Genomic DNA, 25,979 nt, shown 5'->3' with positions numbered 1-25,979 from the left:
TTTTTTTTTAAATTGAGAAAAAAAAAATAAAAGTTTAAGATGTTTATACTTACCAAACCACACATTAATATCGATTTCACTTAAGGAACAACATTGCCAACAAAATTAAAAATAAAAATATATTAAAAACAATTAAATATTTACTTTAAAAAACGAAAGCATTAATCAGCTTTTCATATTTTACTCAATCAAATTACTGTATAGATTTTTTTTTTTTTATAATAATTACCTCAAATATAATGTTTTATGTTGATAGTATAAACTATTTTACAGTGATAGTAACAGAGCACATGTTTTTCCTAAACAGGGTGATTAGATTTATATATTTTGGAGAAAGTTATAAAACAAGATTGCTAAAGCTTTTTAACCTCTTTTTGGCTTTTGCCAGTGCAACGAACACTGCACCTTGGCCCCAAGAATACACAACAACTAACCAACCTGCTTCTGTCTGTCTTATTCAAGCTTTCTCTGTTCTTGGTTCCTTCATCCAAGTTCAAAGTTCAAATAGTCTGGGCTTAGGACCAAGGACTTGCTTAGAAGTATTGTTATAAGAAAGTATATGCCACTTTCTCTCTCCTCTCTTCGCCGCAGCTCCCCTTTTCGTGCGTGACGCTCACGCTTCCATCCGAACCAACTATATAAGTAGAACGCGCGCGAGGTGATAAATTAAACCAACCCAACGCAACTAAAAACCGAAACACTAAAAACAGAGACCACACAAGGACTAATTGTCGCAGCAGAGAGTGCACGAGCGCCAGAACCCTAATGGAGGCGAAGGAGAACGGAGCAAACAAGAAGCCTTCCAGTGGCGTCATAGATGGACCTACGAACCCGATGGTTACGCCTCTGCTCACGGATCTCTATCAATTCACCATGGCTTACGCCTACTGGAAAGCTGGCAAGCATCAAGAACGTGCCGTGTCAGTATTCGTCGTTTTTTTTTTTTTCGTTTGCGTTTTCTTGCCGATGAAGTGCACGTGAAATTGCGAATAATAGTTGTCGTTTTGTGCTTTTGCTGTATTGAGTGCTTTCATTGTCTTCTGTTGGGATAGCGTTTGATTTATCTGTGGCTGCATAATGGTTATTCTCTTCGGCGTTTTAATCACTGTTTTAATGTTGGAATGCATGTGTGTGTTTGTGAGAATATTGGATCGTGTTTCCTTTCAGGTTCGATTTGTATTTTCGGAAGAATCCGTTCGGTGGGGAGTATACCGTCTTCGCTGGTTTGGAAGAGTGCATAAGGTTCATAGCTAATTTCAAGCTCACTGAGGAGGAGATTGATTTTGTCAGGCAAAGTTTATCTTCCTCTTGTGAGGTAAAGTAAATTATGGTACTTGTTATAGCTGTAACTTCCTCGTTTTGTTACGGTGGTTAGTAGGGTGGTTTAAGTGTAAAGATTTGAAGTTTCCGTCTACCGGGAATTTGTAACATTATTTTCAATAATAGGAAATGATGTAGGTAAAAAGCAGAAACTTTATCCTTAATGTCATCTGTGTCAGAACTTTAAACTAGACATGCTGGAATCTAATTTTAGGATATCTAAAGGATAGAAAGAGTTGAAGGTTTTTGTTTCTTTTTTAAAAAAAGAATTGGGCCATGAAAATCTGAAATAATATGGCCGGTAGTTGGGTGTGCTTTAATTCTGTGGAAAGTTTAATACTGCTTGCAGTTTTATTTAGATTCGCACTTGGAAATATTCTGACATGTTAATAATAATCAATTAAATCTAGGATGGATTTTTTGACTATCTTAGAGGAGTTGACTGTTCTGATGTTGAGGTTTATGCTATTCCCGAGGGAACAGTTGTTTTCCCCAAGGTTCCCCTGATGAGAGTTGAAGGCCCAATTGCTGTGAGTACTTGCCTGCCATTAACTACCATACTTTAATACTGATCTGCTTTCAAAGATGACCAATTTCTTAATTAAATTGACTGTCATATTGTTCAGGTTGTTCAATTGTTGGAAACACCTTTTGTGAATCTAATTAATTATGCATCATTAGTTTCTACTAATGCTGCAAGGCATCGTCATGTTGCTGGAAAATCCAAAACTCTTCTGGAGTTTGGATTGCGGAGGGCTCAGGTTATGTAGTTTTTTAATTAGTAAAATTTTGGGATAACTTAGCTTCTTTGATATTCATTAAAAGAGATTCTTATTTTTAATTTAGGGGCCTGATGGGGGAATAGGAGCATCAAAGTACTGCTATATTGGTGGATTTGATGCAACAAGGTATTATCAATTAAGCAATTTAGTTCTAGCATGGTGGGTACAGTAGAACAGATGTCATGCTTCTTCTCAATGCCAATTTATCTATAGTGTAATTGTTAGTGTTAATTAAATATGTTTCAAATTGGGATATTTTATAATATATCACAGCAAAGATACTATCTTTGCTGTGATTTTGGTGAAAGGGCATGGTTTTGTGACATGGTCTGTTAGTTTGTACATTGTAATTGGATCTAAGCTAAATGTTTCCCATGTGCTAGAATTTTTTTTAGCATGATTCAAATAACTTTGGTAAATTCATGATCAAGTGGTCCATTTTCTGTCACACAAATAACGCCATCAGTTTGCAAACAATAACTTATGACTGTAGCTCCATTTCATAGTGCAGTACAGAACTTGATTTTATTTATTATTTTTTTTTCTTACTGTTTTAAGTTTGATTCCATAGAGACGTTGGTTACAAAGTTTTGTAGATTGTTGATTTGGAAAGAACCCATAGTTTGCTATTCCTTTTCAGTGTTATTTGCACTTTTGTTTCTTATCTTTTATCATTGTAATCACCCTAGGAATAATGAACTACTTAAAATTAAATACAACTTGATAGAGTAGACAAAGAAAAAAAAATCATATTACTGAGAGATGGCCTACACTAGTTCCCTTGTACCCATTACTTATATGTGATAAGTGAAGTTATTTACCTGCAATTTAATTTGATCAAGTCAGACTTTGTTTGCACAAAATGGTAAGATATGATATTTTAATAACTCAAAAGTCACTGAGGTTTCATATTATAATCCTAGATTTTGGGGCTGTATGCTCAAATTGAATGATCAGGGAAAAATTTCATTTTTAGGGAAGGGGGAGGTTGGCTGTTTTATTAGTTTGGTGAATGTTTTTGTTTCTGACTTTTTCTATGCTTTATTCTTTCATAAACTGCCTTTTTCATGTGTCAATAGCAATGTTGCAGCTGGAAAGTTATTTGGGATACCGCTTCGTGGTACTCATTCCCATGCATTCGTTAGTTCTTACATGGTGCGTAACCAATTTACTGAATTATGTTACATATTTGGTTAATGATCATGTAAACAATTTCCAATAAGTACGCTTGTTATTTGTAAAATATAATACGTACATATCCCCTATATAGATGAAAGAATATAGTTTCTGTTTAAATTTTTCCTTTCAACATGTCTAAAGGCACTAAATTGTATGTGATTGTTTGTTATAAGAAAGATAGTTGGAAATTTGTCCTGGAAGAATACACTGATTAGTGAAGAGGCACTGCTATGTAGTTCAGTGTGAATATGGTTTTAAGTCATAACAATTAAAGTCATTTCAATTTGTCATATGCATTTATGAACCTCATTTGAGATTACAAAAACGTAGGTCTAGGAAGTTAAAACATTTACACTGTAGATCAAGATTGGACTGTGACAACTGCAATTGTAGAATTCAGAGGGATCATATGAAAGTTTTTTCCTATTCATTTTCCAAAATAATACGCAGTTAGATCAGATCTGTAGATTCAAATTTTGAGTTTTTGACTTTGACCAAATGAAACTATGAAACACCAAGGCAGGTCCCCTTAAAAAACAGTTGCCAAGTGCACAAAAGACTCCCTGCCCAGGAATCTAGGGAGCGGAGTTGTTGCATCCTTACCCTATAGTTGTTTCCTGAACCTGTGATTTGTAGATCCCATTTTTTATAAATTTGGAGCTTCTGTCCAAAATCTGGCTTGTAATTTCTAGCCGCCTTTATATGTGATTTGTGTTGATTATTTTGTTGTAATTTATATGCTTACAGTAAATGAGGCATTCTGTTATTTTTTTGTTTGCTTACTCTTTTTTGTGTACTTTTGTGCAGAACCTTGACGAGATTTCAGACAAGTCACTTCGCAGAAAAGATGGTTCAAGTACGTGTGATGATTTTGTTATTGAGGTTCAAACATGGCTGAGTAAAATTCAGGTGCCATGATACAACATTTACATCCTTAATGTTGTTATTCTGCCATAGTTGAATTATCTCCTGTTTCTATTTTTTGGTGTGTTTATGTCTGTGGGGGAGCATGGTGTGTTCAGTCTCCACGCAAGGTTTTGGGTGGGTTCATGTTTTATTCAAGCATTGAGTTTAAGGTTTTTCACCATTAGTTGGTGTAGAAAGCATTCCCAGAATGCTGTCATCCTAACAAAAAGGTTTGGGGTAACTGTGCTACACATGATATTGTTTTATGCGATTTACATACATGGATTAAGGAGTGTTTTGATCCTTCAATGGACATTCTACACAGGAAAAAAATATTTTCCACTTTTAAATTTTTCGTATGAAGTTGGAATATTATCGCCTGGATAACCAGAAAATTAAGACAATAGAACTTTATTGAATAGGTATACATCAAATAAAGTCATTCCTAATATGATATAGGTATTTTAGATATTGATTTTCATGTGTGCTAAACTTTTCCCCACTTTCTGAAAAAAGAAATGAATAAACATTTCAGGCCAATGCTGTAAGCCATCACTCCGTTGTTTGTTTAGCATTTGCGCTCTCAAAATCAAAATGGATTTACCAGTGAATAACTTATGTGTTCCCTCTCTGCAGTTATCAAATGGTGTTTTTGGTGAGACCAATCAGAGCGAGTTGGCAGCATTCACATCGTATGCATTGGCATTTCCTGATAATTTTCTTGCCCTTGTAGATACATATGATGTAAGTATACTGATTTTCTAGTTCTTAAATAACCATCATTATATATAATCTATTATACCTGGAAATGTCCGATGATTATGGGTAAACCTTGTTTTTCCGTCATTTATGTCTTATGAACTAGTTCTGATTTTTTGATGAAGATGGCGTGACTAAAAATAAAAGTGGAAACTGATACAAGCTAAAAATGAATCAGTTATGGGATCCTTTTTCAATTTGACTTTGAGACGCAAGTGATAGGTGATTTAGATAACTGGGAAGATGAGTGAATTGTCCTGTGCTTATAAATCTGTGTAGGTATTAGAGGTAACCCAACCCCTATTTTCCGTTGCTCCTAGGATATGCATATACTTTAAGTTGCACATTAATAAAAGACAAAGATGCATAAGCACATGGACCACATACATGAATTATCTCCTTTAGTTATGTGTTTAACAGATGTGTGGATGGGGAGGGTAGTGCTGTGCTCAATACTCAGAGACACTGATCACTGGTCAGTGTGCCTTCAGTTTTCAAATAGAGTATAACTCTACTGAATGGATCGTTTATATGCAACAGAGGTACAAAGTTCAGGCTGGGTGAATAGTGTTGCAAATCATACCTAAGGTGCATAAGTGATGCCATACCTATTTTACTCTTGAATATTGCAACACTTATTGCCCTCCAACTTCTGCCTGCCTATTATTTTATTGTATACGCTAATTTTGAAAGTGTTAAGCTTTGCAAATGTACGTACTGTTATATCAGTTATTATGTTATGTCATTATATCAAATGACGGGTTTGCTTTTTCATAGGTTCATTTTTTATTTTTTTTACTTGTTCAGCAATTTCTTCAGACCATTACATTTGCATTGGTTGACAGGTGATAAGAAGTGGAATCCCTAACTTCTGTGCAGTTGCATTAGCTCTCAGTGACTTAGGGTATGTCAGGAAGTATTTCATGTTATTATTATATCCGACTGTATCCCTAAGTTATACACTAGTATGAATTTCTATTGTAATGATTGTTCCCTCGTCCCTGTTGTTTCTTAGTTGGTAGGGATACAAAGTTTTGTTTTCTTTTCCAAATGAATGAAATATTATATTATGTGGGAGTATATGCATAGATGTTCTGGGAGGAATCAATAGCAGTAGTAGCCACCAGTCTAGAAGTATGGATGTAATGGCAATCCTCATTTGGATTTGATTAGGATGTACTGGATTCAATATCTAAACTCGTAGTTGCAGTTGGTTGGTTTTTCTTAACATTAATGCAAAATTTTCCTGAAAATTTTATCAAATGGGCTTGCTTATGTATAATGTTTCCTCGGTTATTAGACAATTGCCCTGTTTTTGCTGTTACATAATTTCTTTATGCAAACTTTGGTGTATATTGTTGCAAGTATCTTGTTCGTTGAGAATCCTTTTTCCATGTGCTTGTATTATTTTTTTTTTTTCCTTTTGGCAAATAATGTTAGATTATATGTAGGCTATAATGTTATTTTCAATTTGAAGATTACACCAGCCTGTTGTTAATTTACTGCAGATCTCTTCTTTCTCGCATCCTGTTCTATAATCAATAAATTGCACTCCCTCTGTTCTTTTTTGTCTTAATTTTGGAAAAGAATTGTTCCTTTTAAGAATTTGAATAACATTTACTTTTTTTCCTATTATACCCTTAACCCTTACATTAATTTTTAAATAATTTACACATGCATTTATAGTGTTAGATTGAGAGAGAATGGAGTAAAATAGAAAACTATACAACTATTTTATTAGAATCAAGAAAATTTATTATATTTCTTAGTTCCGGTAAAAGAACCTTAAAAGACAAAAGGGAACTAAGGGAGTCATACCTTTGGCTTGAACTAGTCTCTTAGTACCCTCATGTTCATTCCCTTAAAAAAGACATCATTTCCAAAGAATCACATAATTGCCATTCATTGCTGAGCCTTCATGATGTACCGTGCAGATACAAAGCAGTTGGTATTAGATTGGACTCTGGTGACCTTGCATATTTGTCTTGTGAGGTCAGGAAGTTCTTTCGCAATATTGAGAAGGAATTTGGAGTGCCTGAATTTGGGAAGCTGGCAATCACTGCAAGTAATGACCTCAATGAGGAAACACTAGATGCTTTAAACAAACAGGTAATTAGTCAATGCAAACTGGAACTTGTTATTTCTGAACTATTGATTCTCAATCAGTCTAACAATTGAGCAGTGTCTGTGTTTGTTGCTCGCCGTAGATGTGTTCCCATTGAGTAATTTCAGTGTTACATGAAATTCTTTTATAGCTATTGCACATTATTGGTTGGTTTATTGATACAGACCCACACCTTAAAAGCTTTGAAGAAAAAGAAAGGAATGAAATGAACGCTGATGTATGTATTATTCTGTTAACAAAAACAGGAAATAGAAGGATAACAAATCCCACCCAGAGCTACGCTCCTCTCTAGAGAAACAAACGGTTCCTCTACTCTCTCAACCAAAATCCCGCCTTCCCCCAACATTCAGCAAAACTGAATACAAATAGAATCTCTCTATTCCCCTCCCGATTTCTCTCTCCTCTAACTACCTGCCACCTCAGCCCTTGGATTCTTCTTTCTCACGTATACTTTTCCCCACCGTGGGAGGAAGCCCACTCATTCTCTGGGCCTCATCAGTTTATACTTTATTTTCATTGTAAATTTCTCAAATCTATTACATCTACATATCTAGGCTTTTGGTGGAATCCCTCAATAGGAATTTTATATGTATTAATCTTTTGTGATGATGTGTTGAGGTTTAAAATGAAAACGCCAAGACTTTATATAAATTTACACAAAGAATATGTAGTTTCATGTCATAAATATTTTATTGTATGGCATTTTCTCTACAGGGTCATGAGGTTGATGCCTATGGAATTGGTACCTATCTGGTTACGTGTTACGCTCAAGCTGCATTAGGTGTTGTTTTCAAGCTGGTTGAAATAAATAATCAACCTCGTATCAAACTTTCTGAAGATGTGTCAAAGGTTTGATCATTCTAAACTGAACATGATAGTGTAATCGTCTGATTAATATTTATTTTTTATATTTTCTGTTTCTTTGTCTGTATTTAGGTCTCTATTCCATGTAAAAAGCGATGCTATAGGTTGTATGGAAAAGAAGGTTATCCCCTGGTTGACATAATGACTGGAGAAAATGAGCCCCCTCCAAAGGTATTATTTCAATGTTTTGCACCCTTTCCTCCAGTCAGGGTTGTTAATTTTACTTGTCAGTAACGGCTTTATGTATGTTTTCACTAGCATGCCAAGTTGGGATTCTGGTGAATGAGATTTCTTTTTTTAGGACTGTCGCCTTGGAGTAGTAGTCTCAAGTCTGAAGAAACTGTCATGTTTTTGTTTAAGCATGTAATTGTTTATTTGTATTAGCTAAGCATTGAAGTGATTTTTCTTAGGCACACTGATGAAGTGCCTAAAACAGTCATGGGTTTCGTTGTGGGCGGATTAGATGACAAAACTGAATGCGCACTTAGTAATGTAGAGGCAACTTTTGATAGAACTTCCAATATTGTTGTTCTGGAAAATTTGACCATACTCAATTGCTATTCTTCACCCTTTTTCATAATATAAATCCAAATAATGGACCTACTACTTGGCAACATTCTCTCATTGCTCTTAGAATGTAAAGTTCCATCCTCTTGGCTTGTCAATCTTGCTTCGATGAGAGTTGGTTTTGCTAGTATAAAAATAAGGCCTAACAATTATTTTATCATCTTTGATTTGTAGGTGGGAGAAAGAATCCTGTGCCGACATCCCTTTCAAGAATCCAAGAGAGCATACGTTGTGCCGCAGAAAGTCGAGGAGCTTTTAAGGTGTTACTGGCCAGGCAATTCAGGTGAGAAGAGAACTAATTATTAACTATCATGGAGATCAGTAATAGCTTATTGATATTATTATAAGAAATAATCTTTTAATATGAAGCTAAGCTAGTGTGCTTATCAAAAAATATGAAACAGGTATAGAAGAGCTTCTGCAATTTAATTTATTTATAAATAAATTTTAGCTTATGGAAAAATATTTTCTTTATTATTTATCTATCCATACATACACATACAGTGAATCTATCTTGTTTATCTGAGATTACATCCTTTGTAAGGACAATCCCATGATTCGTAATTAGCCAAGTGTATTGTAGCTTGTAAACCTGCCACTTCATTACCCTGCTCATGGCCGTCATTTTTTTTCTTTTCTTTACCATGTTGCTGATTCTTTTTTGAAGATGAAAAGAAAGATACTTTACCAGCTCTGAGAGACATTAGAGAGCGGTGCATCAAGCAACTCGAGATAATGCGACCTGACCACATGAGGAGACTTAACCCAACTCCATACAAGGTCAAAAAGTTTTACCATGCTCACAATTTTGCTTTTGTTTTCATGTTGATTGATTTTTCTTTTTTATCATAAGTAGGTCAGTGTTAGTGCAAAATTATACGACTTCATTCATTTCCTGTGGCTCAACGAGGCGCCAGTTGGGGAGCTACAGTAATAAGGCAAAAGAAGAAAAAGTCGGAAGAAATTTCTTGATATGGTAATGTATTCTATGCGTTATGACTGTTTCCAAAATAAGTTATCTGTATATTTATGATGGTAAAACCATTATTCTTTCCAGGTCTTGATAATAATAAACCATCCTTATCTTTTATTTCAATGCTTTGCAATCTTATTATTTAGTTAAACTTCATACGCGAATGTGAATGTTTTCTTTAAGGCCTTTTGCGTACCGAATTTAACCACGTTTCACAATTTCTGAATTATGAACAAATCACCCATGAAAAGAAATCTTAAATAATCACTCTATCACACCACTACTTTCTATCCTATCGCTCCATCACACAAAATTAGTGAGTAGTGTGTTCGTTCGTAGGGTGAATACGATTTAGATAAATATATTATTCAATCGACATATCGGATTAAGTTGTGTTTTCGTATGCTTTTTAAGGTTAAATTCAATTCAGTCCAACTTATTCTTGAGCGGTTAGATTAAATTGGATTAATTGATCAAAATTTTTAAAAAAATTGTTTTTAAAATATATACTCATCTTCATATTTAATTGAAACATTCATGTTCAATCAATATGTAGAAATTTATTATTAAAATGAAACCAATTCAAAAAATATTCATGAGAATGAGTTTATTTGTTATTCTTAAATAGGATTGACATAAAAATGTAATTATATTATGAACCAAAGTTTCTTCAACCCCTTAATTCAGAGGCAATGTATTTTTAAGCTTTTTTATTAAAAGGTGAAAAAAAAATTAATGTTATCATGATAATTAAGACAAGATAATCCATAAACTAGAAACAATTTGAAACCTTTTTTATATTTATTTTTTAATTTTATCCTTTAAATAATTTGTTTATAATTAAAATAACTATTTTATCAATTTTATGATGATTTCTTTAAATTTAACCATGTTTTTCTAATTGACGGTTTTTAAAATTTAACCATTTAATTTTATAATTAAATAATAACAATAATTATAATAATAATTTTATTATTTTTTATTATCAAAAAAATAAACATACATGTACGTGTATATGTTTTCACTAGTATATAAAAATTTCTTTATCATTTCTTTTTGTGTAAATTAAATTAAAATAGAAATAATAGATTGAGGTTTTTTTTCTTAACTATTACACACTTTCTAAACTCTAAATAATTGATTTTATTGTGTGTTATACACATGACTTAATCAAATATAACACACATAAATCAACATTTAAACTAAATGTTACTAATGAGTTATTCTTTCTCCTCTTTCTTTTAATTTTAAAATAATCAACAATAGAAAAATCATAGAATAAGTGTTTTAACTTAAGATAAAAAAAAATACACACTTAATTTATAAGAGAATAGAAAACATAGAAGAAAAGACGAGATTAATATGATGGTTTTTGAAATTGTTTTCAAGCACATCTTACCCTGTCAATTCCTTCTTCACTTGGTTCAATCTTGGTAAAATGTTTAATTAAAAAGTGAAAGAATGTATCTTATTATGGAGTTTTAACCTCATGAGTACGTTTTCTTCACAAACGTGTGGGTCAAAATATGTTGGTGGTAGAAGACCCTAACCCAATCCATTAAAATAATAGTTACATATAGGTTGAATTGACAAATCTAACTTGTTTTACAATACTTATATGATCAAAACATATGAACAGGTTTGGCAGTAGTTTAAATTATAAAATCAAGCAAGAAATTGAAGAACCAGTGAACAATTCACTGAAGATATATCTTACTTAATATTTACTTTGTAATAGGAAATGGTTTATAAGCTTAAGAGTTTTCACAAAAAGATGGAGAACTATGTCCATGTAGTAGCTAGTTAGAAACCAGACATATAGTCTAGAAACCTGCCAAACGAAAATAACCAGAAATATGAAAAGGAGGAATGGACTAGTTACACAATTCATTAAAAGAAATCCTCAAATATGTTCCCACGAACTATAATCTTCCTCTAATGTATTTTGAAGATGCCTTTTCAATCTTGGTCATGATACAACCTTAGCAACAACTTCTGAAAAATTAAGCAGTGTTAGTAATTTGGTTTGTTAAAGTTTTAGCCAAATCAAGAAAGTGGTCCACATGAAGCCTTACCCATAAAAATTTCAGCAACTTGAGAGGGGTGTCCACATGAAATTCTTCCTCCGCCGGTGGCTCTGCATTTTTTACAACTGCGACCGGGGGAGCAGCCGCCGGTGGCGGTGGAGAAATTGGAGGCACATCACATGTTCCATATGCGGCATTTTCCTGCATAACTTTTCCTTAAAACAATATATTCAATATCTGGCTTATTATTTTATCAATATTTGTAACTTTTAGAATGTATTATACTTAGTTTTCAAATTTAAAACCAGTGTAATAAATATTTGTCATCATAGTAAATGGAAGTATATTAGCATATATAACATATGCCTTAGAAAGAATATGGCAAGAAAGTTATAAGTTTTGATTTTGTTTGTTTTTTATGGATGTAAAATAGAAAGAGAAGATGGTAACCTTGCAATAGGCAATGTTGTCACATCCGCAGGTTAAGTGACCATTGGCTATGTCAACAGCTTCAGGGGCTCCTCCTCCGTCACTCCTCTTTCAAGTACATATATTATCAACGCAAGTATTTTCAGAAAACAATGAAATTAATGAAATGCAATATTAAAGTAATTTAATACCATATAAAAGTCAATGGCAATGAAATTCGGCCAGCGATTATCAGCAGCATCATGACAAGTTTTCAGCATGTTAACTAATGGAGCCGAATTGTGAGCACAAGTCGAAGTTGCATTAGCATTACTCAGAAAATAGTTCATCAAAACCAATGTCCTTGATTTCGTGTTCATAGCTGGAGATTCTCCACGATTTGGACAAGAACCATTTACCATTCCGCCATCTCCATCTGAAAATTAATCAGATTCCATACACAATCCTACGATATTAGGGTTCTTGACAAAAACAAAAATAAAAATTATGAAACTCACATTGGTTTTCTACAACGTATGTCCACTGATAAGCGATGCCTTCGGAAGCTTCTTTAGATGATTTAGAGGTAAAAACAAGCAAGCGTTGATTCTTCTGAACCATGTCATCGACGGTTGGCCATTCTTCACCGTTTTTGGGCATTCTCGACAGTGGAAACAAGTACTTGGTCAACCCAGCATCGTTAAACACCTTTGAAATCCCCGTCGGTGATGACACGTAGTCTTCAATGAAGATGGTCACAATTTCTGATGGATTTGCTGCCAGAAAGGCTTCAACTTCTTTAAGCACGTTTATAGCACGTTTCTGGCACGCATGGTTTATATGCAGACAAATTAGAGATTCTACATTTCACAAAAAATTTACCAGATATATATGTAAGGTAACTCCAGCACTTACGAACGACGTCGCTTCGTAACATTTGCCTCCGAAGGAGTGACACAACCATATGTCATCGTTAAATTCATACATATCTAACATAAGGCCACGAACTCCATTCTGTGCATAAAATCATAACGCAGTGGAAATGAGGAAGACAAACACTCTTTACACAAAAAGACATTCTGATTATAAGAATAAAATAATCATAAAAAATGAATTTTTGTATTTATATAAAAAAAAGATGATAAAAAATAATGTTAAATTGGTGTAAAAATTTGTTGCGTTTCAAAATATTAATATCCAAATGAGGAATGAATGGAAAAATATACACTTACCCAAATCGAGTCTCTTAAGTCTCGTAATGTTGAACACCTTCATTTGGCACAGTTATTAAGTTAACGTTATATTTAGGGATAATTCATTGAAGATTTTGATTAATGTGGATAAAATACTACCAAAGTTAACGAATTGCTTCTTGTTTCTTTCACTCAATTTAATTATTATCTTATGGGAGGCCCTTGTTTTAAGTATATTAATTTTTTGAAAATATGGACTCATGTATGTCACATTCTCTTATTTTGTACAAGTTTTTTAAAAACATCTCTAGGAGTGGTGGATTTCCAAGTTAGATTGATGGGGTCATGTGCTATAAAGTAAGTTAGATACAAATAAAACATATTTTTACCTAACTAAAAGAAGTATAGTGAACAAAAATTTAGAAAGAAAAACTGTGTACATATGATTGAGAATTCGGTTTATAATAAAATAATATTACTTAAATATATTTTAATCCTTGACAAATTATAAGATTTTTTTATTCCTAATAAACTGTTATTATGTTTGTCCCTAATAACATTTTATCCCCAAAAATATTTATTTAGTGCTTTGTGTGGTAATCTAAAATATCAACAAAAAATTTATTAAACCATAAAAAAATAGAGAGGAAAATAAAAATTCGATAACCCACCCATGATCAAATGAAAATTTATAAGGGATCAAAATTATAATTAGATCTAGGTGTGATCGTTTATCAATTTACTTAACTTTCTTTCCTTCTATGCCCTATCTTATTTTGAAGTTTGAAGTAAAGTAAAAAAAAAAAAACCGTGCACTTTGTTTAAGTTAATTGCAGTCTTAAGTTTGGCAATACAAAAATTATTTGAGTATGATATTTCTTTACTTTAATGAAACCAAAAAAATAAGAAAATATTTAGCATTTAAAACGTAAGTTGAAGAATGTTTAAGATGTAATTTATAGAATTTTAAAGAATAAGATTTGTTACGTGAAATGTTGGTGTGAAAATTAAAATGGAAGGTAGTGTAAGTAAATAATAGTAAAAGAGCTAAGAGAATAAAAATGGGGGGTGAGAGAAAAGAGAAACAAGTCTCACATTGAGTTGTTGAGTTACTGTGTCTTCCTGTGTTGTGGTGGTTATAATGATTGATCCTGTTTCCGATTTAACGCCAGATTGAGCAAATGAGTTATGAGTTGTCAGCCATGAATATCTGTTGAACGCCAAACCTTTCACCTATAACAACTCCACAACAACATTACACCCTCTATTTAACCTAATCATCCTTTCAATTACCATTAACAACACACAACACACAATTCTTTTTAGGATCATCTCTTAATTAAAAATATACTTTTTATATTCAAATTCACATCATAAATATTTATTAGATTATAATATTTAATTTTTTTAATGTAAAAGTGGATGTACCTTGGAAGTAGGGATAATAGGTTGGGTCCTTACGCATCTAGAGCGGGTGTTCCCATTTTCAGGACATGTTCCACAATTAAGACCACCGTCACATTTGTTCTGAGACCCACAAGTTTCTCCTAGCTGTTATTCAATAAGAAACTAATCACGATCGTCGTTAATTTTATTCAATAACATTGCAAATGTAGCTCATACTATATGCTTTAAATTAATCATAGGAGAAATAATTAGGTATAGACCTTCAGGCACGAAAAGCCATTAACGAGGGAGAGTGCCAAAAGAACTACCATTGTCACTTGGCTTTGATTCTGCATTAAGGAAGATATATATATATATGAATTTGCATGGACCTAGAAATGAAGAGATTGATTATTAAATGTAATTGAAAATGAGATGAAGATATAAATGATGCCTTCATGTTGACGGAGGTTTTCCAGATTTTTCTTTGCGTTTGAGGGTTGAGAGACGATGAACATTGAGGATGTTATATCCCCGCTCCCTCTGCAATTCCCTCCTTCAACGATCCTTTTCAAAAAAATTCACACCTTTTATGCTTTCATCAATTTATATATTCTGGGCTCAGCACACATTGATTTGTTGGGGAGAGCAAATGTAGGGAATTCCAGATATTGGATTCTAACCTTTAGTTTACACAATTAAGCTTTCAAGGAACAAAAAAAAAACAATAAGTTATTTATTCTTGTATTTTCGTTGTTAAAACAAAGTTTACATTTATTTTTTATTTATATAAATATAGTTTATATTTACAGGTTGTCATAATCACATTGTGCAATAATGGTGCATCAAATATTAAAAATTAAGATTGAAAATTAGACACTTGCAAACAAAATCAATAGGCTCCAAACTTTTAACGCGAAAAACCCTGGTGAAGGAAAAATCTTAATTTGGTCTAGTGCATAAAAAAATCTTTACTAATAGGGATTAGCAATGCACCAACTCCTCATAGAATCATTAAATCAATAAAAATAAATAAATTTTGAATAGTAAAGAGATACTAATATAATAAAAAAAGGAGAAGAATACAAAATATTTGTATCAAAATAATGTTATCAGTCATACACTCAACATCAAAATCCAAAAACAAAACAACTTAACACTCTTGTTTTTACTGGATTGAGATTTACTTGTAAGAGATATCCACATTAAATACTTTTCAAATTCTTTCCTTTTCTCAATTCAAGATATATCCAATTAACTTACCATTGAAAGTCCTCTCTTCTTGTTTCTTTATATTTGAACAAATGGAATGTTTACAAAGACACTTCAATCCTCAAATCAAGTATGCGTGTATGAAAGCAATACATGCTAGATTGAATATATCATACTTACCTAGTATACTATATGAAGTATACCGATCAAATATACGACATTAATGATTAATTATTGGATTTGATTACCTAAAATATATTGTATCAATGGACGTGGCTGTCACAAGCCTTATAAGTAGACAACTGATATCCAGGTAGAATGATCATGATCTATCCTAATAAAATATAGACCTCTTTGTGAAACATATTTGACTTGAACGTTGGAATGTCTTCTGCAGGTTAACAACCCATTGGAGTGGATCGCGTTTTCGGAGAGGATTGAAGATCAAAAGAGAGCATAGCAAGGAAGGACGATTAACCCTCGGACCAAACTAACCGAAACATTTTGACGCCCATCGTGGGACCGAGCGACATCTCCATGAAGCCATGAAGAACCAGACGCACTCTCGGTCTCGACATCGCTACTTCGGATCAACACCAGGTTTTGCAACAAGAGTAAAAAATTCCGTAATAATTCCTAAAAGGTTAAAATAATTAATTTTAATAAATTAGAAAAAATTGAGAAACTAAAAGTAAAATTTTACTTTAATTTATGGAATTAAAAAATAACAAAAATAAGTAAAAATTAAAATCAACATCATTAGTTTAGTTATCTTTTAGATTTTAAAAACTAAAACAACATTATTTTATTTTCAGAGGAGTGTAAGAAAAATTGACCAAAATTTAAAAATGAAACTCGTCTTCAACCCTTTCATAAATAATGTAGGTTTAGAACACTTTTGGTTTGAAAATAACAATAATTGACTTGTTATTATTATCTTAAATTAATATTTGATGAGGAAATTAAATTAATTAAATCTGTGTGCATGACGGTATTAATTAAATGTGAGAATGCATGGTAGCATCTGATATGACAGAGTCCAGTTTCGTCTACCATTAATTTATTGCCACCAGGAAAAGCTTAAACAGTAAAAAAAAAAAAAAAAAGAAAGATAAGAAAAAAAAATTGAGTAATGGCCATATCTGTCCCCACCAAGTACGCTATCAAGATTCTGCTTACACTCTTTGCGCCAACATCACACCAACCTCTCTCACTCAGACTCTTCTTCACTACTCCACACTCTCTTTCTCTTTCTCTTATTCTTCACATCACATTCAACAAGAGAGAGAAACATGAAACCCAACGACAACGTGGCAATACTGACCAAGACAGACTCCGAGGTTAGCAGCCTCTCCCAGTCCTCACCGCCCCGCTCTCCCCGCCGGCCCGTATACTACGTCCAAAGCCCTTCCCGCGACTCCTCCCACGACGGCGAGAAGACCACCAACTCCTTCCACTCCAGCCCGCTCCAAAGCCCATTGGGCTCTCCGCCCCACTCCCACTCCAACTCCTCGCTGGGCCGCCACTCCCGTGAGTCCGCCTCCACCCGCTTCTCCGGCTCCCGCAAGAGCAGCTCCACCAACCGCAAGGGCCCATGGAGGCCCTGGAAGGACCACTTCCACGCCATCGAGGAAGAGGGTCTCCTCGACGCCCACGACAATGCCCAACATGGCTTCCCTCGTCGCTGCTATTTCCCGGCATTCATTCTCGCCTTCCTCCTTCTCTTCTCCTTTTTCTCTCTCATTCTCTGGGCCGCAAGTCGCCCCCAAAAGCCTGCCATTTCACTCAAGGTTAATTCTTCTAAACACACACATATATATACATTTCAGTTATTAACTCTTGCAAACCAATTCATGTGTGAAATCTTTCAGAGTATAACCTTCGATCAGTTCCTGATTCAAGCGGGTGCCGATGAGTCAGGAGTTGCCACGAGCTTGATCTCCATGAATTCATCTGTGAAGTTGACGTTTCGCAACACAGCTACATTTTTCGGGGTCCATGTCACCTCAACTCCCCTAGATCTAAATTTTTATGAACTCACTCTTGCCACCGGAACTGTAAGTTGATAATTACTTTTTTAACATAATCATTACATTTTGTTAATGTGGGGCTTAGTTTAATTTGGTTAACGTCGCAGATGCCAAAGTTCTACCAATCTAGGAAGAGCCAAAGATCTGTTAGAGTGATGGTGAAAGGGAGTCACATTCCACTGTACGGAGGGGGAGCGAACCTGAACACTGTGAACGGGGCACCGGAACCGGTGCCGTTGACGTTGAACGTGATGGTGCGGTCCAGGGCTTACGTTTTGGGGAAATTGGTGAAACCCAAGTTCCACGAGAAGATTGAGTGTTCTGTGGTTTTTGATCCGAAGAAGATGGGCGTGGCCATTTCGCTGGTCAAGAAGTGCAATTACCAGTAAGTCAACACCGTCATTAATTACTTAATAAACCAAACCTTAATATTTTGTTTTCAAGGGTGTGGTTGGATGCAGTCGGTGCTTCAGTTTTCAACATCTATTGTTATGTTATTTTTCAATGCTTAATATAAATTATTTTTACTTTTATTTTCTAGCTGTCTCAGTTTGTCTTTCCCATTTTCCCCCTATATAAATGTATCAGCAATCGTAGTTGCGGTAGCTGGAACAAGTAGCAAAATATTGAATTCATGAACTGATATTTTGGGCTACTTAAACCCCAAAAATGAAATAGATTGCTGGGTCAAATCATGGTTAGTATATAAAATAATCCAGTTTATGTTGTTCATGATTTAAAGAATGTAGTAAATACGCTTCCCACGTTACTTACTTCACATGTAAACTTTGTGGAAGCGGGAAAAATACCTGTAAGATTTTCTTTCATTTCTTAAAGAAGATAAAGACAAAAGCTTGGATAGCACTATACATTATTATAATTTTTTTAAAAGTGATTGCACTACGTGAAGAGAATTTTTTTCACAAAAACCTATGTTCAAAAATTTTACAAGATTCAAAATATTTATAAAAATATTTTTTTTTCACTTTAGAATTCCAAACTCGGGTAATTGGAATTCTGAATTTTGTTTTTGCATGAGAATGTCAATAGGTCAAAATTCATCATTAAAATCCAAATTCGTATACAACTTTTACTCTCTTTTTTATGAAAAACATTTTTGAAAAAATATTGTTATTATATAAATTGAAACCAATTTATAAGATCGAATTATTTTCTTTCATTATTTAATACTTTTACTCGAGACGGTTTTTTTATATATATTTTTGATATTATAAGATATTTCTTTTTTGTTTTTTATGAGTGAGTGTGCCTATAGTGATATGTGGGTGCTCAAATAAAAAAAATTGTAAGTGACATAATAAATTACAATCAACATAAATTGCGCATATCTTGAAATCTTTGACCATTTGTAATATTTTAATGGATATTTTATTTGTATGGGCTTAAGATGACCCAACTCATCGTAATATTAAATTTTCATCCGATTTTGTAATTAAACACATAATGTTGATTATGTCATTAATTCAATATGATTTTGCAATATGTGGGACCCTGGAAAATTAATGCTGATAAACATCTTGTCAAATCAAAATTTATGTATGGAAACCCCTCTGCAGTGCATTAAAAACGCACATTCATAACTCTGCCACTCACTGCCAAGTGTCACCGAAATAGAATGAGAATCAGTAATAGGGATACAGGTGTCGACAGGGGAGACGCACGTTCGTGCGGATGTGGGAAGGAACAAAATGAACTTTTCTGGAAAACCCTTCCTCTCCCTTCTGCACTCATCTTCTTCCCTTCAATCTCAGACCCCATTTTTCTCCAGCTTCTCTCTAAAACTCCTTCATCTTCTCTCTAAGATCACTCACCGTCATCTCCTCCGATGCCATTTCAGAAACCGTAGGACCGTTCACGACGTTGTGAGCTTTCACTGGAACCAAACACGTTAGAGTTCTGTGACCGGTAAGTTCTCCAACTTTAAACACCCTTTTCTGGGTTGCATGCGGACCTTGATACAGCTGCATGTTAGAATAGAAACTAAGTTCTTCTACGTTCCTTTTGGTTAGATTTAGTGGAGCACTTGAGAAGCACGTTGAGGGTAGGAAACCATATTTGGACAAGTTAAAAAGCATTCGCTTAGGGAGTTCACTGCTAAACCAGGTAAGGGAAGCTTAGTAATTTAATTTATACTTGTATGTTGTATGTAAACATGATATGAACTGAATGTATGAGATGTATGTCGGTTGAGTATGTATGGTCGAACGTTGCTGTACTGAATGAATATGATATATGTTGGTTGAAATGTATGATATGGGTGATACGTATTAATACAAAATATACATGCTTAGGAACGAGAGAATGTAAGTGAAACTTGAATATCAACTTCCCTATGATAACGTATGTCCGACATTAAACGGTTCTCGACCGTTTGGTGTTCTAGTAAACTTCTTTGAATTGGAATACTTTCATTTGGGAAGTGTTCTGGTCGAGCATGAGCTATGTAGGTCTTTTACTTAGAGCTCATAATGAGCAGTGTCGATCTTACACGTAGTAATCGTATTGGGTAGTGCTCGGTCTTACACCAAGCGCTCTTACTCTTTTCTTGAAAACCCTTCTTAATACAGGTCGTCCATCTGTGTCGACCGACAGTGTCGAGCATCCTTGAAATACAGGTCGTCCATCTGTGTCGACCGACAGTGTCGAGCATCCTTGAAATACAGGTCGTCCATCTGTGTCGACCGACAGTGTCGAGCATCCTTGAAATACAGATCATTCATCTGTGTCGACCGACAGTGTCGAGCATCCTTGAAATACAGATCATTCATCTGTGTCGACCGACAGTGTCGAGCATCCTTGAAATACAGATCATTCATCTGTGTCGATCAACAGTGTCGATCACCCTTATACAGATCATCCATCTGTGTCGACCGACAGTGTCGAGCATTCTTGTAAAACAGATCATCCATCTGAGTCGACCGACAGTGTCGAGCATCCTTGTAAAACAGATCATCCATCGGTGTCGATCAATAACGTCGAGCATCCTTGTAATACATATCCTTCATTTGTGTCGACCAACAGTGTCGAGCACCCTTGGTAATACAGATCATCCATCTGTGTCGACCGACAGTGTCGAGCATCCTTGTAATGCAGACCATTCATCTGTGTCGACCGACAGTGTCGGGTACCGTGTTAATACAGGTTGTTCATCTATCTAGTAGTCGGTATTACTTTATTTTGGAATGATGAACATTATATGAGATGAATAAATGTTTGTGAAATTTGAATGAACGTTCCAAGGAGGAACGTTTCTATGATTGGAATATGAGAAGTTATGTGGTATGACCATGGTAAAGCTGCTGATGGCTGTTCATCCTGATATTCCGTGAGTGCTCGTCCTCATGTAGAGGGGAGTAGGTCATGCGTGGGAATGGCAGGAGGCCCTAGTCCTATTGAGTACTTTGGACTGATAGGGTTAACCTCGGGTGGCAGCTGATGGACGTTTCCAGTTACTACATCACCCGAGTGCAAGGACGCCTGTAGATACATGGATTCATACAGTCCGGACGGTCGTCATTTATGAAAATTTAGATGAGTTATTCTATGCTTTGATATGTTGTTATGTGTATGGTTTTGTTGATTTTATATGTTCGCTTTTATATTGGGTGTATGAATTAAATTACCTAAGCTTACCCTTGCAATTTCCTTGTGTTGTCTACTGGTTATGTACGTCCGTCTTGTCAATGCAATGATCATCCGTGTGGATGTGAGCAGAGGGAGAGGCGCCACTTGAAGAAATGCTGGAAGAAGAAAATTTGGAGGACGCCAATCTGGTCGAAGTCGAGGTTAAAGCCGAGCCCTAGAGCGCTCGTTCTGTAGTAGTTGTTAGTGTTTCTGAATTGTATTTTTGGGTCGTTCGGTTGTTTAGTTTTCTTTTGTGAAACCGTTCGACCAGAACTTGATATTGTGTAGATAGATTCCAAACCCTGTATATCTTGTACGTTCAGCTTTTAATGGCTGTTATAATTAAGACTGCAATTGTTTATTCTCTAAATGTGATTAGTTCTAATTTATGATAATTACTATATATTGGGATGTTACATTTATTGGTATCAGAGCAGTTTTGTTCTTTTAAGGACACTTAGGGTTATGAGTACACTGTGTTTTCGTTGTGTGCTTGTTGTGTGTTTAGTGAGTTATTATTTTTAACTCTTGAACATAACTAACGTACGTTTTCTCTGGTCCAGAAAACGAATGGCGCCTAGACTTCCTCCGCCACCTCAACCCAATGAACCGGATACGTCCAACAGCGCTAGGTTGTTGGAGACAGTGATCGACAGGCTTCAACAGCAAAATACCACCCTTATGGAGCAGAACGCTACACTGATGCAGCAAAATCAGGCAGCTATGCAGAGTCTGGAAGCCTCTCGATCCAACTCTGAGGCGACGCAGCGGCAGTTAATGGAGATATTGGCTGCAACCAGGGGCGCGGCAGGAGCGTCCTCTTCTAACGCTGCCCCGCCTACTGTCGAGTGGAGTTTAGAGAGTTTTCTTCAACACCGTCCGGCCAAGTTTAATGGAAAGGGCCTTCCGGATGAAGCGGATCAATGGCTGCGGGATTTGGAAAGGATTTATGATGCCAAAAGGTGTCCAAACGACAACCGTTTGGCATTTACAGAGTATTTGTTAACGGGAGAAGCTAGCCATTGGTGGTCAAGTATGAAGATGTTGTTGACGGACGCTCAAAGTCCCATTTCCTGGGAAGTTTTCAGGGCAAAATTTTATGAAGAGTATTTCCCCGACAGTGTTCGGTTTGCTAAGGAGGTGGAGTTCCTTCAATTGGTACAAGGTAGTATGTCCGTTTCGGAGTATACCAACAAATTTAAGCACCTGGTCCGTTTTAATACCATGGCAACAAGTGAAGAATGGCAATGCAGGAAGTTTGAAAACGGGTTGAGAAGTGACTTGAAGGTATTAATATCCTGTCTGTGTATTAGATCCTTCCCTGCCATGGTTGAGAGAGCAAAGGTACTGGAGAAGAACGTTGCTGAGGCCGAGCAACAGAAGAAACAACAAGTGAGTAGGGGGCCGTTCTTATCCAGAGGTGCAACGAACGTGAGAAGGTCCCCATACGTTCGACCAACTCAATCCCCTGGCGGATCAAAAGCCTTGGTCACTGTCGGCCAATCTGGACAGCCAAGGAGCTTAACTTGTTATCAGTGTGGAGGACCGCACTACCGGTGGGCTTGTCCACAATTATCAGGAGGAAAATATTGTACTCGTTGCAGACAGAATGGGCACTTGGAGAACGAGTGCAACATGGGAGGCCGTGCGGCAACAAGGCCGCCGAACGCTGGAAGAACACAGCAAGGGAGAGGTGGACGTGCACAGGCGGTAGGAAGAGTATATGCGATCACGGGTGCTGAAGCTGCTAGTTCAGGTACACTCATCATCAGTACTTGTTTGCTGTATGGAAAGCCTTGCTGTGTATTATATGATTCGGGGGCAACTCATTCCTTCATCTCGAAGGCGTGCGTTGAAAAGCTGGGTCTAGTGGAGAGTGAATTACAGTTCGACTTGGTGGTGTCAACCCCAGCGGCTGGTGGGATTAGAACATCTACGGGCTGTATTAGATGTCCCATAGAAGTTGAGGGGCGTAGATTCAAAGTTAATCTCATCTGCTTGCCTCTTCAAGGTTTAGAGGTAATTTTGGGAATGGATTGGTTGGCTATCAATCGCATCCTCATAGATTGCGGTAAGAAAGAGTTAGTCTTCCCTGATGAAGAAGAAGAGGAGTTTGCAGTGACGCTCGGTCAACTGAAGGAGGATATAGTAGAGGGCGCCTACTATTTCCTGATAATGACGCATTCAGATGAAGAATTTGAAGGAGTGAAGTGGGGACGATCGTCACAAGATGAGTCGAATGGAGGACGATCGGTAATTGAAGAATTTCCTGAAGTCTTTCCAGACGAGATACCTGGACTGCCTCCTGTTTGTGAGGTTGAATTTACGATCGACCTGGTGACGACAGCAGCGCCAATATCGGTTCAACCTTATAGAATGTCGCTTGCGGAGTTGGTTGAGCTCAAGAAGCAGATTGAGGAATTGATGGACAAGCAGTTCATCAGGCCGAGCGTATCTCCTTGGGGAGCGCCTGTGTTGTTAGTAAAGAAGAAGGATGGCAGCTCCAGACTTTGCATTGACTACCGGCAGCTTAATAAGCTTACCATCAAGAACAAGTATCCACTTCCTAGGATTGACGACCTACTGGATCAATTACAGGGAGCGAGCGTATTCTCAAAGATTGACTTACGCTCGGGCTATCATCAGATTCGGGTGAAGGAAGGGGACATTCAGAAGACGGCCTTTAGGTCTCGTTATGGACATTATGAATATGTGGTAATGCCGTTCGGGGTGACGAACGCGCCAGCAATCTTCATGGACTACATGAACCGGATATTCCGACCATACCTGGACAAGTTCGTAGTGGTCTTCATTGATGATATCCTGATTTACTCTAAGAGCCTTGAAGAGCATGAGGAACATTTGCGGGTTGTGCTTGGTGTGTTGAAGGAGAAGGAACTGTACGCCAAGTTATCAAAGTGTGAATTTTGGATGAAGAGCGTGCAGTTCTTGGGGCACGTTGTGTCGGCTGAAGGAATCTCTGTGGACCCGGCAAAGGTACAAGCGGTTTTGGATTGGGCGAGTCCGCGTTCGGTCACAGAAGTGCGGAGTTTCGTTGGTCTCGCGGGCTACTATAGGCGTTTCATTGAAGGGTTTGTCTAAGATAGTAGCGCCACTGACGCAGCTCACGCGCAAGGACCACCCGTTCGCTTGGACCGATCGGTGTGAAGAGAGTTTTCAGGAGCTTAAGCGGAAGTTGACGAGCGCTCCGGTCTTAGTGATTCCAGACACTGTCAAACCATTTGAAGTCTACTGTGATGCCTCTCATCAAGGTTTGGGTTGTGTACTGATGCAAGAGAGACGAGTAGTGGCGTACGCCTCCCGACAATTGAAGATCCACGAGAAGAACTATCCGACGCACGACCTGGAGCTAGCAGCGGTCGTTTTTGCTTTAAAGATTTGGAGACATCATCTGTACGGATCCACTTTTCAGGTTTTCAGCGATCACAAGAGTCTCAAGTACCTCTTCGATCAAAAGGAATTAAACATGAGGCAGAGGAGGTGGCTTGAGTTTTTAAAGGATTATGATTTTGAGCTACTCTACCACCCAGGAAAGGCGAACGTGGTAGCGGACGCTCTGAGCAGGAAAGTTGTACATGTGTCGTCCATGATGGTACGTGAACTGAGTTTGGTGGAGAGTTTCAGAGACCTAAGGTTGCAGTTCCAGTTAGAACCGAACAGCATCAAATGCTGTAACCTTAGGTTATCAAGTAATGTATTCGATCGGATCAGAATGAAACAGCTGGAAGATGAAGAATTGTTGAAGATCAGAAGAGCGCTCGGCACGGATCAAGCTAAAGGATTCAATACTGGAACGGACGGTCTCCTACGATACATGGGTAGGACGTGCGTTCCTAATGATGGAGAGCTGAAGAGGATTATTCTGGAGGAAGGTCATCACAGCCGTCTTAGCATGCACCCTGGCATGACTAAGATGTATCAAGACCTCCGTTTATCATTCTGGTGGCCGGGAATGAAGAGCGACATTGCACGTTTTGTAGCGTCCTGTTTAACTTGTCAGCGTGCCAAGGCCGAACACCAAAGACCAGGCGGGTTACTACAGCCATTGGAGATTCCTGAGTGGAAGTGGGACAGCATCTCAATGGACTTTGTGACTCATCTACCACGTACGCTCAAGATGCATGATTCTATCTGGGTTATTGTAGACCGATTGACTAAGAGCGCCCATTTTCTACCAGTCAACTTGAAGATGTCGATGACCAATATGGCCAAACTCTACATTCAGGAAATTGTTCGTCTGCATGGAGTGCCGTCGAGCATCATTTCCGATCGAGACACAAGGTTCACTTCACGGTTTTGGCAGTCACTTCAAAGCGAGCTCGGTAGTAAGTTGCAAATGAGTTCAGCCTATCACCCTCAAACGGACGGCCAGTCTGAACGGACCATCCAGACGCTTGAAGACTTACTGAGGACGTGTGTCCTAGATCACTTAGGCGCCTGGGATGAGGTCTTGCCGCTAGTGGAGTTCACGTATAACAACAGTTTCCAGGCGAGCATTGGAATGGCACCGTTTGAAGCACTTTATGGAAGGAAGTGCCGAACGCCACTTTGTTGGTTCAAGGAAGGAGAGAACGTGTTAACT

General features: G+C 36.6%; 4 protein-coding genes across 5 annotated transcripts; 3 read left to right on the top strand and 1 right to left on the bottom strand.

Annotated features, from left to right (window-relative positions):
• The first annotated feature begins 387 nt into the window (after positions 1-387).
• LOC124822132 (nicotinate phosphoribosyltransferase 2-like) lies at positions 388-9,598 on the top strand. Its single transcript, XM_047294102.2, has 15 exons — positions 388-920; positions 1,168-1,315; positions 1,731-1,850; positions 1,947-2,081; positions 2,167-2,228; positions 3,182-3,257; positions 4,089-4,190; positions 4,824-4,931; positions 5,792-5,850; positions 6,881-7,055; positions 7,786-7,920; positions 8,008-8,106; positions 8,677-8,785; positions 9,170-9,282; positions 9,359-9,598. Exons 1-15 carry the CDS (start codon positions 766-768, stop codon positions 9,434-9,436), a joined length of 1,674 nt encoding a protein of 557 aa, XP_047150058.1. The 5' UTR covers positions 388-765; the 3' UTR covers positions 9,437-9,598.
• Positions 9,599-11,478: 1,880 nt separating this feature from the next.
• On the bottom strand, positions 11,479-14,833 carry LOC124822136 (PI-PLC X domain-containing protein At5g67130-like). The gene is made up of 8 exons (XM_047294105.2): positions 14,771-14,833; positions 14,532-14,654; positions 14,199-14,336; positions 12,826-12,924; positions 12,429-12,732; positions 12,123-12,346; positions 11,953-12,039; positions 11,479-11,703 (listed from the first exon to the last, which is right to left on the bottom strand). The coding sequence occupies exons 1-8, from the start codon at positions 14,819-14,821 to the stop codon at positions 11,479-11,481; spliced, it is 1,251 nt and encodes a 416-aa protein (XP_047150061.1). The 5' UTR covers positions 14,822-14,833.
• A 1,965-nt stretch (positions 14,834-16,798) lies between these two features.
• LOC124822135 (uncharacterized) lies at positions 16,799-21,717 on the top strand. Of its 2 annotated transcripts, XM_088104679.1 has the most exons (4): positions 16,799-17,491; positions 17,573-17,758; positions 17,839-18,116; positions 21,467-21,717. In XM_088104679.1, the coding sequence occupies exons 1-4, from the start codon at positions 16,994-16,996 to the stop codon at positions 21,483-21,485; spliced, it is 981 nt and encodes a 326-aa protein (XP_087960805.1). In that variant the 5' UTR covers positions 16,799-16,993; the 3' UTR covers positions 21,486-21,717. The 2 variants fall into 2 exon arrangements, with proteins under 2 accessions (XP_087960805.1, XP_047150060.1); XM_047294104.2 differs by lacking the exon at positions 21,467-21,717 and having other exon boundaries at positions 16,806-17,491; positions 17,839-18,271.
• Positions 21,718-21,946: 229 nt separating this feature from the next.
• LOC148206758 (uncharacterized) lies at positions 21,947-24,847 on the top strand. Its single transcript, XM_088108717.1, has one exon. The coding sequence runs from the start codon at positions 21,947-21,949 to the stop codon at positions 24,476-24,478; it is 2,532 nt and encodes an 843-aa protein (XP_087964843.1). The 3' UTR covers positions 24,479-24,847.
• Positions 24,848-25,979: the final 1,132 nt, after the last annotated feature.

Source organism: Vigna umbellata, chromosome 1 (genome assembly GCF_029865625.1).
Source record: "Vigna umbellata cultivar VRB3 chromosome 1, Vumbellata_1.0, whole genome shotgun sequence".
In the NCBI taxonomy this organism is placed as follows: Eukaryota; Viridiplantae; Streptophyta; class Magnoliopsida; order Fabales; family Fabaceae; genus Vigna; species Vigna umbellata.
The sequence above is the reverse complement of the archived record's forward strand: the minus strand, read 5'-3'. Positions and strand labels throughout refer to the sequence as shown.

Excerpts from the sequence above, each read along its gene's own strand:
- LOC124822132 (XM_047294102.2), top strand. The coding sequence starts at position 766 with ATGGAGGCGAAGGAGAACGGAGCAAACAAGAAGCCTTCCAGTGGCGTC. Across the intron at positions 4,191-4,823 it reads CATGGCTGAGTAAAATTCAG|TTATCAAATGGTGTTTTTGG; the intron begins GTGCCATGATAC and ends CCCTCTCTGCAG. Across the intron at positions 5,851-6,880 it reads TTAGCTCTCAGTGACTTAGG|ATACAAAGCAGTTGGTATTA; the intron begins GTATGTCAGGAA and ends TGTACCGTGCAG.
- LOC124822136 (XM_047294105.2), bottom strand. The coding sequence starts at position 14,821 with ATGGTAGTTCTTTTGGCACTCTCCCTCGTTAATGGCTTTTCGTGCCTG. Across the intron at positions 12,347-12,428 it reads ATACGTTGTAGAAAACCAAT|ATGGAGATGGCGGAATGGTA; the intron begins GTGAGTTTCATA and ends ATTAATTTTCAG. Across the intron at positions 11,704-11,952 it reads ACAACATTGCCTATTGCAAG|GAAAATGCCGCATATGGAAC; the intron begins GTTACCATCTTC and ends AAAGTTATGCAG.
- LOC124822135 (XM_088104679.1), top strand. The coding sequence starts at position 16,994 with ATGAAACCCAACGACAACGTGGCAATACTGACCAAGACAGACTCCGAG. Across the intron at positions 17,492-17,572 it reads AGCCTGCCATTTCACTCAAG|AGTATAACCTTCGATCAGTT; the intron begins GTTAATTCTTCT and ends GAAATCTTTCAG. Across the intron at positions 17,759-17,838 it reads TCACTCTTGCCACCGGAACT|ATGCCAAAGTTCTACCAATC; the intron begins GTAAGTTGATAA and ends TTAACGTCGCAG.
- LOC148206758 (XM_088108717.1), top strand. The coding sequence starts at position 21,947 with ATGGCGCCTAGACTTCCTCCGCCACCTCAACCCAATGAACCGGATACG.